The following is a 15,350-nucleotide window of genomic DNA, read 5'->3' on the forward strand; positions in this document are numbered from 1 at the left end:
ACTGTATCTATAAACGACAAATATCTGGTTCGGAATTAGACAGAACACCACACAGCCTCGTTTTTTAAAGCCAGCTTCGGTATAGACGACTAAAGGTCTCGTGAAACGGTTTGATAATAAAACTTTCTAATATATGATTTCTTAGAACGTATGAAAAAGAAAGATGCATGGAAATTCTACTCGTATTCCTAGAAAGAAAGTTTTTAATGGAAGTATAATTACCGGCTATGTACAAGATTTCCTACAAAAGTAACGAAAAAAAATTGCCGTAATCTGACTTTCTCTAAGTTGAGCACAATTTTTAATGGATGTCTGAAACCAACTTGTTCTCTTGATAAATACCTATCAAATTATGCAGTTGATCCACTTGAATCACCTCGACATCATTATTCCTGTGGGAACAAAACTCTTGAAAAACAAAACCTCATTTACGTTCGAATCAAAAGAAAAATCAATCGCGTGTCCAATAATGATGGAAATTATAAATATTAATCGACTATTCCCACGTGAACATTTTCGATAATATTCCGCAGTGCATTCTCTTTGATTTTCAATGACTGACAGCTAATTAGCAATATCAATTGGCATTATTACCTTTGCGGTACAAATTTACGACTCAATTGTTGGTTTTTTGTTTCTAGAATTTATGTTGTATTGAAAACCATATAAGACAAATTAGAACAGAGCGTTTAACGAGTTTGGGTGATTATAATTCCAAATGGGTACCGGATCGGTTATAAAATGTGGTCGATCCCCTTGTACTACTTCTTAGATTTTATAGACTTTAATGGAATGGTTTCTCAGTTTTTAAACCAAACAGAAAGTGTGCTATAACTACGGTGACCATATATATTTTTTGAAAAAAAAAGTACAAAAAAATCGGTTGCCTGTAAAGTCGGTTTTACGGGAGAAGATTTTACGTGACAACGTCTTTTTTATATATTATTTTATATATTATTTTATATATTATTATATTATTATTTTATATATTATTTATATTTTATATATTATATTTTTATATATTATTTTATATATTATTTATTTTATATTATATTATTGATCTTATTATTTTCTACAAAATTTATTTGAAAATTTTTTCGATATATCAATTAGTTGCGGAGATATCGATCATTGAAGTTATTGTTTGCTACCAGTATTTTATATATTTATTTTTTTCAGTTATAAAAAATTACTATTTCCAATTGTGTCTACCAAGTATGGTCACATGTATTTGCCTACATATTAAATAATAATAAGTACAGATAATGTTATGTGACGTTCACTTCTGATTATATATATTTTAATATTTTTAATTTTAAAGAATCAATTTGAAAATCAAAACACTTATTCAGATAGAAGGTTCAAATTTTTGCTAAATAAATTTGAAATTAATTAAAATTTGTAAATGTAAATGGTAAAGTTGAAAATTAAAACATTTACTAAAATTGGAATTTGAAATTCTAACTCCGCGCGTGGTGATTGGTCGGTTTAGTTCGTTTGTTTGGTCGCCCTGTTTTGACAGGTTAGAAGTTATAATTTGTTATTTTAAATGTTTGACTAGCAATACGCGCTGTTTCTTCTCAATCGACTGAATTACGATTGATTGCAGAGTGATTTAAACTAATAATTTACTTAACACTATCAACATTTGTCAATAGTATGACATAACCTATAAACTCAGTTTCTCAACTTTTGTGTCAATCTAACAATTAATCAATCAATCATAGTTTACGATAATGAAATATTAGTGTACAATTATTTACCTTTATTGTTGTAGTTGTTGTAAATGACGAATCTAAGCACTCCACATTTTCACTACAGACACAGCTGACGATACTTTCAACGATTTTCAACTTTAGCGATTCAACGCGCCTAATTCTCTAGTGCCGCGCGCAGCGGACCGATCATGTTTGAGTGGGAGAGAGACGCAAGGCATTCGCCGGTCCGGCGGGCCTCTCTCTCGTTCGGCGGCTCACTGTAACAGACGTGAGCGGGCGTTACACTTTTTCTTAAATGACTCCGAGCCACAACCTAATTTAAGACGTTGTCACGTCAAAAATACAAAAATGTAGTAAAAACACAAAATGAATCTTTTCATTGAACAATCATAACTTTTTGGCATTGAAAATAAAGAATAAGCTATGCTAAACATTAAAACAATATGTTGCTAAACAATAAAACAATAAAAAATTATATCAATTAAACTAAACATTATATTAATTTTGAAAAAGTGAAAATCCCGTAATTAAGAGTTTTTAGATGCAAGACCTGGAATAGCCTCCATCTTCTTCCGGTTTTTTTGTACCATTCATATTTTTCGGAAATGACTTTACTTTATTCGCGATAGCCAATTCCGACAGGGGGCGCTCAAGATTTCAAAGATGGACGATCACTTCGGGAAAACAAATCATTTTGTCATTTAATCTCGAAGCTAAAACGTTTAATATAATTCATTCACACGTGTGTTTTGCCAAAGTAAAACTTGGAGTACGTTCTTCAAAGTTTATTTGTTTGTGATTCGAGTTTATACATACGGCAATGGACAGTGGGAGTGTGACGTCACAACTGTCAATTACTTTCCAAACAAAAGTTGAAATGCCCAATCTCAAAACTTTTTAATTTCTATAAAGTTAACATTTTGCTTCCTCTGCTGCTTTTTCTTTTAAGTATAGTGTTTTTGACGATAATACCATCATAATTCAGTGTTCTATTTCTATGAAATATAGTTTAAAAGTTTAAATTAAAGACATTCTAACCTTACTTTATTGATACATGCATTTTATTGCTATTTTTATAAAACAACATGCTTTATTATTTACACAACCTTGTAAAATTGTTGTAGTAACTATTAGAATACTTAGATATTGCAAAAAGCGGAAAGATTCTGTAAAAAAATGAAAAAATAACGAAAAATAAAAATTATACACACTAAAAACAAGGTTTGTTTGGAAAGTGAAACTGACAGATGTCAATAAAATCTACGTCATCACTTCCACGGTCCATTGACTCCCAAACCTAAATAAAAATAAAATTAAATGTTTGTTTTTTTACAGTATGTCTGAAACACGTAAAGTAAAATTTACATTATCTCAATTATTTTTATGGTTGCAAGGTCGGCATAGATCTTTAGTTGAGGGTGAGGCAGTTTTTTGGAGTTGGCCACATTATATTTTGTAAATTACGCCTTACGTTTTCTACTAATAACTTCATGAGACCTTTGGGGCAATTTAGCTGATGGAACAGCATTTTTCTTCAGTCTCCTCAATTTAGTTTCAGGTGTTACTATAAAGTAAATTAAATATAAATATATTAAAATATAAACATTTTAAGAGCGTAGGCGCAAAATTTCGGGTCAATGCTTTTTAAATGCATTAATTTTTTTCCAATCCTGAGAAAACTAAAAAGTATTTTTGAAAAATTTAAGCGCAGAATGAAAGAATACATTATTACTGAGGGCCGAAAGTCCCAGAGAACTTATATAATGTTTATTTTAATAAGTTACAGGGGTGAAAAAGAAGAGAAAATTTACTGTGATTTTTAATTTTAAATATCTCATTCAAAAAAACTTTTTGTTGATTCTAAGGGACTTTCGGTCCTCGGTAATAATGTAATCTTGCATTCTACGATTAAATTTTTCAAAAATATTTGTTGGTTTTCTCAGGATTCGAAAAAAATGAATGCATTTAAAAGCATTGGCCCGAAATTTTGCGTCTACGCTCTTAAACTTCTTATCAAGAATACAGAATTATTTATTCCTACCTAGTAGGTACATAAAAAACATATTCAAGAAGTATCACGAAATTGTCAGAATTTAAAATCAAAATTTCAAATTCAAAATGTTGTTTTGGTCGAGAGAACTTTTTGTGTTGTCACCTTGTTAAATAGTTTGAGTCAACGGCATCTGCCGTTTGGGCCTTGTTACACTTCAAGATTACTGTCGCTGATCATCCGGTTTTTGTGCCCAAGAATGGTTTTAAAGAGCGATGCTCTCGAGAATCGTGCTGGAAATCCACCAGACCAGAACCGTACTGGACCCAGAGGTTATAATTATTTTACAAATAAAAATTTCAGTTGAATATGGCTGTGAAACTTTTTACTTTTTTTGGAACACGTTTCACGCTGAATATTGTATGATTTTTGGTGAAGACAGTTATGGAATTACACTTTAACTAATATTGAGGGTGTGAGAGAGAAAGAGAGGGAAAGTGAGTGAAACTTTTCAGAAATTCCTATAACTTGAAATGATGTCTGTTTTCATTTAATATTGCCAGCAATTCTGTAATAAGAAAAAAAGTACATCCAAGGATAGATTGCTTTTTATTGGAAATGCTTGTCCAACGCATTGACTTTAGATTGAATAATCAATTCATTAAAAAAATGACGACCACAATGGTAGAAGGGTGCTTATATGCACATGCTATTAAAGCTAGACATTTTCAGCATGAGTTTAAATTGAATATTTGGTGTGGCATTATAGGCGACCAACTACTAGGGCCTTATGTTCTTCCTCCGAATTTAAATGGAGATTCTTATTTATTCTTTTTGGAAAATACTCTTAGTGATATTTTAGATGATCTGTCACTGGATGTAAGAAGAAAATGTGGTTTATGCAGGATGGAGCGCCACCTCATTTTTCATTAGCTGTTAGAAATCATTTTAACGACGTATTTCCTCAACGATGGATTGGCAGAGGCAGTGATTTTCAATGGCCACCAAGAAGTCCTAATTACAACCCGCTGGATTTTTATTTTTGGGGACATATGAAGTCCTTAGTTTATGCCAATGAAATTAATATACGAGACGAACTTTGCAGATACATTCAGAGTGCAGCTAATCTTATAAGGGGACAGAATAATATTTTTTTTTAACGTCCTAAAATCCTTTATAAAAAGAATTAGAAAAGGCATAGAAATCGGAGGAGACCATGGAGAACATTTAGTTTGAGTTTTGTGAGTTCTTTTAAGTTAAAGTGTGTTTAGTTTTGATTTATCGTCGAAACGGAAACCTTACGTTAGTTGCAACTTTCTTTATTAGTTTGGTATTTGATAGTGGAATTGTAAATAAAATACTATTTCTTGTCTAAGATTATGCCTCTGTGCTAATTTTGATAGCAATTTATAAATATACAGGGAAACTATTAGCAAAAAACGAAAAGCAAAAATTAACTTTAACACCCTGTATCTTTTTTCTCAGCAACATTTTATTAAGGCATATTTGGCCCAATAGCCATATTTTGATCCAAATAACCTGTCCTTAGTCTATGTCCCAATAGTTATGACTCACCCTGTATATGTGTATTTATAATTGGAAGTTGTTAAAGCATTAGTTGAGCAGAAATTTAGATATTAGAAAAATGTGAGACTCAATTTTAATGTATTAAGCGCTTGTTTGAAGACTATGTTCGCTTACGAAGACAGTTACCATTTTGACGATTCAAATTCCTTTGAATTGCTAGAAAAACCCACCGTGATGATACTGAGCGATAAGCCAAACCGCAGCTGTGATCATTCTACGTAATTTTCGAACTAAAATTTCTATATTTACAAAGAAAAAAGTGCAACAGGTTTATACATACATTGTGGATTAACTGTTTATGCTTGTAAACAATCGTTAATGATAAAGTATTATCGGACGCTAATTAACATACAGTGATTTATTTGTTACGTATATAGTAAGTAGCATATCAAAGTGATGTTATTGATTGATGCAAAATTTTAAAAATAGCGTCATATTTCATATTTATAGTACAATTCTTGGTTGGCAGTCCAGTAACCTCATTATATATTCAAAAAGAGAATTATCTTCATTATTTTACAACTCATTATCAAAATTTTAATGCCATAGCAAAATATGGTTATATTTTCTGACATACTTCCCTGAGCACAGTTTTTGCCCAACTATTTCGCTCTCACAGCATTTTCAGGAGTATTTCGTCAAAATTATAGGTTATCCAACAATTTTAGGAATGTCATAAACATTAAATAATACATCTACACAACACTAGACAAAGGAACTGCAACAAGTTCTGATATTTAGCGAAATATTTGTTGTAATATAGAGTACGTGGAATTGTGATAACAACAACACAGAAGAAGCTGTAAAACCCGTCATTTAAAAGAGGCTGTCCCTCTTAAAATTAGTACGTAAGTAAAATACACTTTACTGCAAACATCAGCAAGACAAGTTACTACCTGACTTAAGAGTGACAAATCAGAATGACACTTGTCGAAAGGTCGTCAAAATAATGGTTTTTCTCAAAAACAAAATAGTAAACGGAACAGTTCTACCTATCATGCCAAAATGTGCAATTAATGTTGTATAAGCATAGGCGCAGAGACAGACAGTTTAATGTAAGGTACTGTTTTGTTTGCTTTTCCCTGGTAGGAGTTATCTTCTTCGGTCCTGTGTCAAACTAACCTAAAATGTATATAGAAAAATAGAACACAGAAAACCATAGCGATAAGTTTAGAATGAAGGAAAAAGAAAAACAAATTAAATAAAATGTCGTTATGTTAATTTATTCTGTTAATTTAGAAGGATGAATCTCGAATATACAATCGATGGCATTTTCAATAGCGCCTGCCTTCGAGTTACTTCCAACAGGAAGTCTAGAGATGGACTATTCCAGATGATTCTAGAATAATACTTTTGGTAAATATATATGAACGCTGTTATGAGTTGAGTTTAGTTGATAAGATATTTTCGTGCTGTATAAATTAAGAGCCGCTGGTTTTATTTAAAAACGGTACATAAAACGGAACTATATTAGTATTTGGATACAAGGATTATCAATCTTTTTCGCATTAAATTTTATAATTTGGTAATAAAAATGTGCTTTAATAATTATTTATAAAAGATAATGTCCAAATTTGACCTACTTTATAATTTCAATTGACTGTTTAGAGGTATAAACACGATAATATTTTTATAGTGCATAAATAAAATTTTTAATTGCCAATAAAAAAATTATAATACGATTATACAATTACCCCAATCTCAAATATTGTTTACATAGTTTAAATAATGTCACTCATTGTTTTTATAGCATATAGGCATATTTTTATCAATGTCTTTATCGTAACGACAAAGATTAAATAAAATATTTAGCATACTTTTAAAATATCGAATGTCATTGATAAATATGTGTAGATGTCTCTGTCAACATAGTTTATTGTTTATATCACAATGTCCTTGTGAATACTGGATCATATCACACGAAACTTTCAATGGGACATTCCTCGTTGTTTCACGTATACTGAAGATGCCATATTAGTACAAAATACTAAAAAGAAATTTAAGCAAATAATGAAAAGGTGGAAAAAGAAAGATGTCTAAAAACTTTTTGGGCAAAACAGACTATAAAAGTTCCAATAAGCTAGTGAAATGCTGTTATACAGTAGTAATTTTAGGAATCTAGAATCTGTATTATTATAAAGCAATAACCACAGACTGTTGAGATAAAAACAGATGAAGATGATATATGACTATAAGATAAATTAAAAAATCTCATAGTGTAGTTTCATAAAAAACAATTTGCTCTTGAGATATAGACCGCCAAATTTGAAATTTTGTGAAAAAATATAGTGAAAAAAAATGATGTTTATTACTTTCTAATCATAATAATTATTCATTGTGAAAGTTGTATAAACAATTTCTATCTTTTTTTAAGCAAAGAAAAATAATACAAAAAGAGAAATCAAACGATTTCTACCTGGCGAAACCGAATTCAAATTTTTACCACTGTGCCTTCTAAAACTTGCAAAGCAAACAGCTTGATAAATTACTCGGCAAGGGAATCTAAAATTGCATTCCACATGCCATTCATCATGGTCAAAATTCGTAGTGAATTCAGTTTCTGGTACTCCAAACGGAGTAAAGTAATAAAACATAATGACGGTATTAGATTTTTGTTTCGATACAGGGCAGCGACAAGTCGCTTATACGTATTTCGACCTCTTTAGGTCTCCTCAGAGCGGTATAGCCATTGCTATAAAAAATAATACACTTCTCGCATGTTATGAAACTTTTTCAACCACAAGGATATTTGCATCTTTGCCTTTCACTACACCATAATGGAAGATGACCATATCCATCTGTTCGTACATTTTGCATTGGTATATCGGTTGTTGGACCCTTTTTGTAGTAAAACCAGCTTTGTTAACTTTGCATAAAAACTCTGCTACGGCCATTTTGAAAACTGCCAGAACTAAATTATTATGCTCATTGTCACTTCTCCTCCAAAGAATCCACGCATCGACAGTCATCAAATCAACAATATGGAAAAATATACGCGTGTTGTATCATTTTTTTGATTTTAGTTTGATCATATGAAATCCCAACTTCGATGATTCAGGCTGGAGTTCCGATAACTTCTAGCGTTTGGCAACTGCACTATTAACATATAAATACAGGTCCCTAAGAACTGTTCTAGCTCATTTTCAGAAAGTTTCAAATGTTTTTGAGGTCTTTGTTTGTGGAACTCAGGAGTTCTTTGTGGTTCCCAGTGGTTCTTTGAGGAAATGTTTGTGTTTTAAGTACATCGGTTGGTTCGTCATCTATTAATTTTTTAGTATTTTTTAGTGCCCCGCCAATATTTCGAAAATCAAGGTTTAGAACATAAGGTAGCTTTTCTTACCTATATTCTCGTGAATTAAGACCTTTATAATGTTTCTGCCTAGTACATCAGTTGCTTCCTATCCAGTTTTCTGACCAAACTTTGTGGACGTTGAAGACACTTCGACGACCACAAGTTAGGCCAAACTTAACCTAGGGGGTTTTATTTCTTTGAGATAAGGGTTTGTCAAAGCAAATTAGTGATAGACGATATTGATAAATAAACACAGTAAATGTTTTGCCTTTGGTTAACTTGTATCTAAATGGAAGACATGTATACTTTTACCGTTATAAAAAACTCCCATGGCGGCTTCTATATAACAGTGAACCATCACACCGACAAGATCTACGTGAGATGCAATAAAAGCAAGGTAGCAGTCGATAAAAATTTCATGTACAAGACATGGTACACATTTTAACTTTTTACCGAATCCTCCAGCAAACATTTCGAATGCAAATGTCCATTGTCCCATTGTGTTTTTGACCAAAACGTTACATATTCGGGTCTTAGACTTAGCGAGAAGACGGGTGATAAATATTTATGGGCAAATGAATATATAGTCCTTTTTGGAAACACGCATTATAGCCGAATTTTCGGCGACTGATAAAAAAAATTAGATTATAAGACTTACTGTTTTATATCGTGTGTATGATTATTAAAAATTCAGTAGTTTGTAAACGTTTAACAACACTGACAGTGACATTTTTGACATTGACAGCATTGACGTACTGTCAATTATTGAAAGTGACGTAGTGTCAGAGAACAACCGAACACAGAGAAGCGACAGTCCTTTGAAGTTACGTGGCCAAGCCGCCAATGACAGCTAACAACCAGAAAATTAATAGTCAGTGGGCATATCACACAATATAAATTCTTAAGAGCGTAGGCGCAAAATTTCGGGCCAATGTTTTTTAAATGCATTCATTTTTTTCGAATCCTGAAAAAACTAATAAGTATTTTTGAAAAATTTAAACGCAGAATGAAAGACTACATTATTACCGAGGGCCGAAAGTCCCTGAAAACTTCTATAATGTTTATTTTAATAAGTTACAGGGATGAAAAAAAAAAGAGAAAATTTAGTGTGATTTTTAATTTCAAATATCTCATTCAAAAAAACTTTTTGTTTATTCTAAGGGACTTTCGGCCCTCAGTAATAATGTAATCTTTCATTCTGTGTTTAAATTTTTCAAAAATATTTGTTAGTTTTCTCAGGATTCGAAAAAAATGATTGTATTTAAAAAGCATTGGCCCGAAATTTTGCGCCTACGCTCTTAAGCGAAACAAAGAAATTACTAAAAATCTTAAAATTACAACAGAACAAGACTTCAAAATTGCAAAAACATGGTTGCAAATAAACAAACTTACATTAAATTATGAAAAAACTAAATAGGTACTCATCTACTTTTTGCTATATACAAAAGTTGTCTGCCAATTTTTAATTCGTTAAATATAAATAACAAAGATCATTGAAGGTACTGCGTCATGCGCCAATGTTTTTCTTCTATTTCCTTTTACAATAACATTATCTTCGAAATGCAGTTCACAAATCCTATAATTATTATAAAGTGAATCCATTTTGAATAACAAATCTTCTCGTCTGCAAGCTTCTATCCACACTTTGGCACTACAAATTTTTAACAGAACATATTTTAAACAAAGCATTTTTCTGTATTTATAAATAATACTTTATTACTTACAACAAACTATAAGAGTATTAGTATATTCTAAGTATATTGTATGTAATGAAATATTTAACTTTTGTCAATATATAATCTTAATAAATTTACAGTTTTCTCCTGACTAAGTCACAAAAATGTCACTAAATATTAAGATATGCAACAAATAAAGTTTTAATATTTTTTATTTGTAATTCCCATTTAAAACTCCTAAATATTTTATGTACTTCGATCCATATATTTGATCTTTTTTATTCATATTTAACGAATTAAAAATTGGCAGACAACTTTTGTATATAGCAAAAAGTAGATGAGTACCTATTTAGTTTTTTCATAAATTAGTGTAAGTTTGTTTATTTGCAACCATGTTTTTGCATCTTTGAAGTCTTGTTCTGTTGTAATTTTAAGATTTTCCCAATTATCGGTCTAATTATGTTTCCAACAATTTTTAGTTTGAGCATTTTAGTAATTTCTTTGTTTCGTTTAAGAGCGTAGGCGCAAAGTTTCGGGCCAATGCTTTTTAATATTTTTTTGGAATCCTGAGAAAACTAACAAATATTTTTGAAAAATTTAAACACAGAATGAAAGATTACATTATTACCGAGGGCCGAAAGTCCCTTAGAATAAACAAAAAGTTTTTTTGAATGAGATATTTGAAGTTAAAAATCACACTAAATTTTCTCTTTTTTTTTTTCACCCCTGTAACTTATTAAAATAAACATTATAGAAGTTTTCGGGGACTTTTGGCCCTCAGTAATAATGTGGTGTTTCATTCTGCGTTTAAATTTTTCAAAAATACTTATTAGTTTTTTCAGGATTCGAAAAAAAATGAATACATTTAAAAAACATTTGCCCGAAATTTTGCGCCTACGCTCTTAAATCAAAAATATTCTCGTGTATAAAACCCTCTATATATTTTTATTTCCTAAAAATACTATATTCGTATTGTTGTCTTCGAGCGCACTGACACCCGGCAACCATCTGTTGATTTTTTGACCTGAGCCTTCGGAGACTTGCGTCTTTCAATAAAAGAAATAGCACTGACACCAAATTTAATATTTTCATTTTGAACTATCCCTTGGCAGACCAAAGTTTATTTTTTATAGCTCGGACAGACACGTCGGCGTCGGCTTACTGTTCGAAAGTCAAACCAATACTATTATGTAATAACTAATAATAATTACAAAGCAATAGTAATTACCTGTTATTATTCTGAGGAAATCTAAATAAACTTATTCCTTTTCCTGTCACAGATGAACATCCGCGAATCGCACAAATATATCCAGACATTTTAAATATAAATTAAACTTTTAATTATAAACTATAACTATAAACTTATATATTTAACTATAACTATAAACTATAACTATAACCTTTTAACTATAAATAAATTATATAAATGGTCAAATGCACTTGTTGTGTCGAGTATTTACCATAGACGCCTACGGACTATCGAAAACAACCAGAATTAAAGAATAAGCACGTGTTTTTGACAGTTAAACAACCAGAATCGGGCATGCGTACCTATACAAAAATGGTACACGCTTTTGGACCGTTGTGTCGCTTCTATGTGTGTTCGGTTATTCTATGGTAGTGTGGCCAAAACTATCAGTTACCAGTTCACAACAGTTACAAAAGATTTTTGAATCTTTTTGATATTATTTATTGTAATAAGACACAAAAAAAAATGTGATTAAAGCAGCAAAAATCCTCACTTGTTTCGGATGGTTAGTCACTTCAACATAAGTAAATCAAAATAAATATTACATAACCTAACTTATATAATACTTACCTAATTATCTGATTTTTTTAAAATGGCATACTATTTCTCATTTTATTGCATTTTCTCTGTAGAAAACTGTTTAACCAGTGCTGTCTATATTCCTGAAAATCCTTTGGGACACTGAACATAATTTGTGTATAAATTACGACAAGAAGGAGTTTTGTCAGTAGGAAACGTGGCGTTGCCATGACGTTAAAAATAGTCTAGCGAATAGTCGACATTATTTCAGGACAACATGCTATCAAAATATTCAATTTGTTGAATAAAAAATTTTTATGAATTTTAAACATGTTAATTCCGTTATAAATATTTTTTTCTTTTTCTAGAGACACAACTTCTACGCCCTCCGCTACTGGGGCTGCGAGTGCCTGTGCCTCATCAACATCATAGCGCAGCTGTTCATCATGAACAGGTTTTTCGACGGAGAATTCCTCTCCTACGGCTGGAGGGTGATGAAATTCTCCGAGTTGTCTCAAGAAGATCGCGTCGATCCGATGGTGTACGTCTTTCCCAGAGTCACCAAGTGCATCTTCCACAAGTACGGTCCTACAGGATCGATCCAGAAGCACGACAGTTTGTGCGTCCTTCCGCTAAATATAGTGAACGAGAAAACTTATATTTTTATATGGTTCTGGTTTATGATATTGGCGACGATGCTGACGTTCTTGATTCTCTACAGGATACTAATCATTGCTTATCCTAAAATCAGACCGAGGATTCTTCATGCCAAGAACAGAGCTATTCCGATCGAAGTGTGCAAGGCCCTCTGCAACAAGATCGAGATAGGAGACTGGTGGATTCTGATGATGTTGGGAACCAACATGGACTCCCTTATCTATAGAGAAATTATTTCCGAACTAGTGAAGAAGATAGATACGAAAGGAGGTTGATGCAGCTCAATCGCGTAGTTTTTTGTAAATAATGAAGAGCTTAGTGAAAGTATTCTTTACAACAATCGTTCAGAGAAGTATTTTTATATAAAAAATCGAATTGACACTAGAAACTAGATTACGAAAAATGTTTTTATTATTTCCGAGACAAATAGTATAGACAAATCAGAATAACTATTTTATAAAATGTCAGAGCAGCTCAATTACTTTTATAAGAAGTCGATTTTTCGTGATATTTATAGAATTATGTCTATATAGCATTTGTTCTATTTCTGAGACAAATTATATATAGACAGATTATAAAAATAACTTCGCAAGATGGTTAACCACATGTCTGAAAATTTGGCATTTGTCTTTGTACTATTTGTCCCATTTTTGACACATGGATCAGAAAAAAACTTAATGAAATGTCATCGCAGTTCATTAATTCACTGATGACGTAAAAATTTGGAAAATTACGCTTATATATAAGATTTGTCTGATCGAGATAAACAGTATAAATAGATCTGAGAAATAAGTTCATAATAAATGACGTATTGATAAAGCAATCTTTGGTAGAATATTGGTAAAAATTGAACGTACATGACTCGTATCAGTCACTCAAAAAAATGTTTTTATCATCTTAATAACTTATCTATTAAATATGGTTAACGAGAATTTTAATAAGGAATTATTGGGAATACTCCTTCCTTAGTATTATTTGTCTCATTTCTGAGACATGGATCAGAAGCAAAACTTGATAAATGTCATCGCAGCTCAGAAATCTACTGAACAAATAAAACATTTAAAAAATTATGGCCATATACAAAACTTATTTATTTATGAGATAAATCGTATAAATAGATCAGAAATGTAAGTTAATGATTATTGCATGGCTCAATTTCTCAGAAAAATAACTCAATACAATGGCACCACAGCTTAGTAACCTGTTTAATATGATGATAATTCATTCTCATCATTATCAAGGCCTTTCCTACCTGATAGAATTTTTGCCTCTCTTACCTAGAGCTCCGTATTTCGGTTATTGTGGTGAATCACTCTGCATTCCTCGTGCCTATTGTCAAAATTCATTGTATAACTTGGGTTTTTACAATTTTTTGCATAGGTCACTCCAGTTTCTCACTTTCAGAATTTTGATATCTCTCATGACCTGATCCTGACAATTTCTCTTGTGATTTGGATCAGTTACTGGCTTCTATCTGGTGACCTTCTTAATCAGTAGGTCGTTTTTCCTTCTCTCAATGTGTCCCAGCCATTTCTCCGTTTTCCATTCTTATCGGTCCCATAATTCTTCTGAGGATCTTCCTTTGGAATATTCTTAATTTTTCTTACATAAGTTATTGATTTGATGAGTGTGAACACTGAATGATGTATGAAAAAACATTTGGGATATTACCTCTTCAGTACTGTTTGTCTCATGAGACATGCACGAGAAAAATTAGATAACGAGATAGATAGAAAGATAACTGAGATAGATCAGATAGTAAAGATCATGATAACCAATAATGAGAAAATTGTTGCAACTGTCTTATTATCAGCGTTATTTCTATTCCACTATAGTTTTTTTTTTATGAACGAGAGAGTAATTAGCATAATTTTAACTGGTAGCTCCGACCACTCCATGGGCGTGCTCAAGATTAATTGAAATTTTTTTTTTTTTTTTTTTTTATTTTTTTTATTTAGAAAAAACATATAATCCACATCAACCACAAAGGGTTATTAGTGAATTGAAAAATTACTTTGAATAATTGTAAAAAATAAATGAATTATTTCAGTGTTATAAAGTGTTATGTGTATGTAAACAAAAGTGACCTCTTTTATCACACACTATATTAGAACTGACTGGCCTACATTAAAAAGGGTTTTAAAAAATTCACATTTTTTTTTAATTTTTAAAAATTACAAAAGAGAAAAAGAGTTTTTAAAACCGTCTAAGGTATGTTAAATAGATGAATAAAAATATTAATATAAAACTTACAGCTACTTGTTACAAATCCAAATCAGATTCAGAAGATGAAGTTTCAGAACCAAGATTTATAATAACTGGCTCGATCATTTTATCAGTAATATTGTCCAGCTTCCACATTTTTTCCTCTTCTTTAATAGTGTGATTTACTGCCTTTTCCCAGTTTTCAGGTTTTACATTATTTACGGCCTCCAAAAACAACTGTTTAACATCATGAATTTTAAAAGTGGTATTTTTTCTTGAAACTTCACTCTTTATCTGTACCCATACCAGTTGAATCGGGTTTAATTCACAATGATATGGTGGGGATCTAAGTACTGTCATTCCACGATTTTTGGCAATTTCATCAATTTCGTATTTTTTAAATTTTTCTTTATGAAGGGCACACAACGAATAAAGTTCCTTTCTTATAGATCCGGGA

The 15,350-nt window shown here is 31.2% G+C and overlaps 1 protein-coding gene across 1 annotated transcript in view; it reads left to right on the forward strand.

Moving 5' to 3' along the window:
- Window positions 1-14,800, forward strand: part of ogre (optic ganglion reduced) — a 51,168-nt gene extending 36,368 nt beyond the window's left edge. Inside the window, exon 4 of the mRNA XM_072542185.1 lies at window positions 12,400-14,800. Within this exon, the coding sequence (XP_072398286.1) occupies window positions 12,400-12,963 (564 nt within the window). The 3' untranslated portion in view covers window positions 12,964-14,800. The remainder of the gene's footprint in view (window positions 1-12,399) is intronic.
- Window positions 14,801-15,350: the final 550 nt, after the last annotated feature.

The sequence above is a fragment of the Diabrotica undecimpunctata genome, chromosome 8 (assembly GCF_040954645.1).
Source record: "Diabrotica undecimpunctata isolate CICGRU chromosome 8, icDiaUnde3, whole genome shotgun sequence".
Lineage (NCBI taxonomy): Eukaryota > Metazoa > Arthropoda > Insecta > Coleoptera > Chrysomelidae > Diabrotica > Diabrotica undecimpunctata.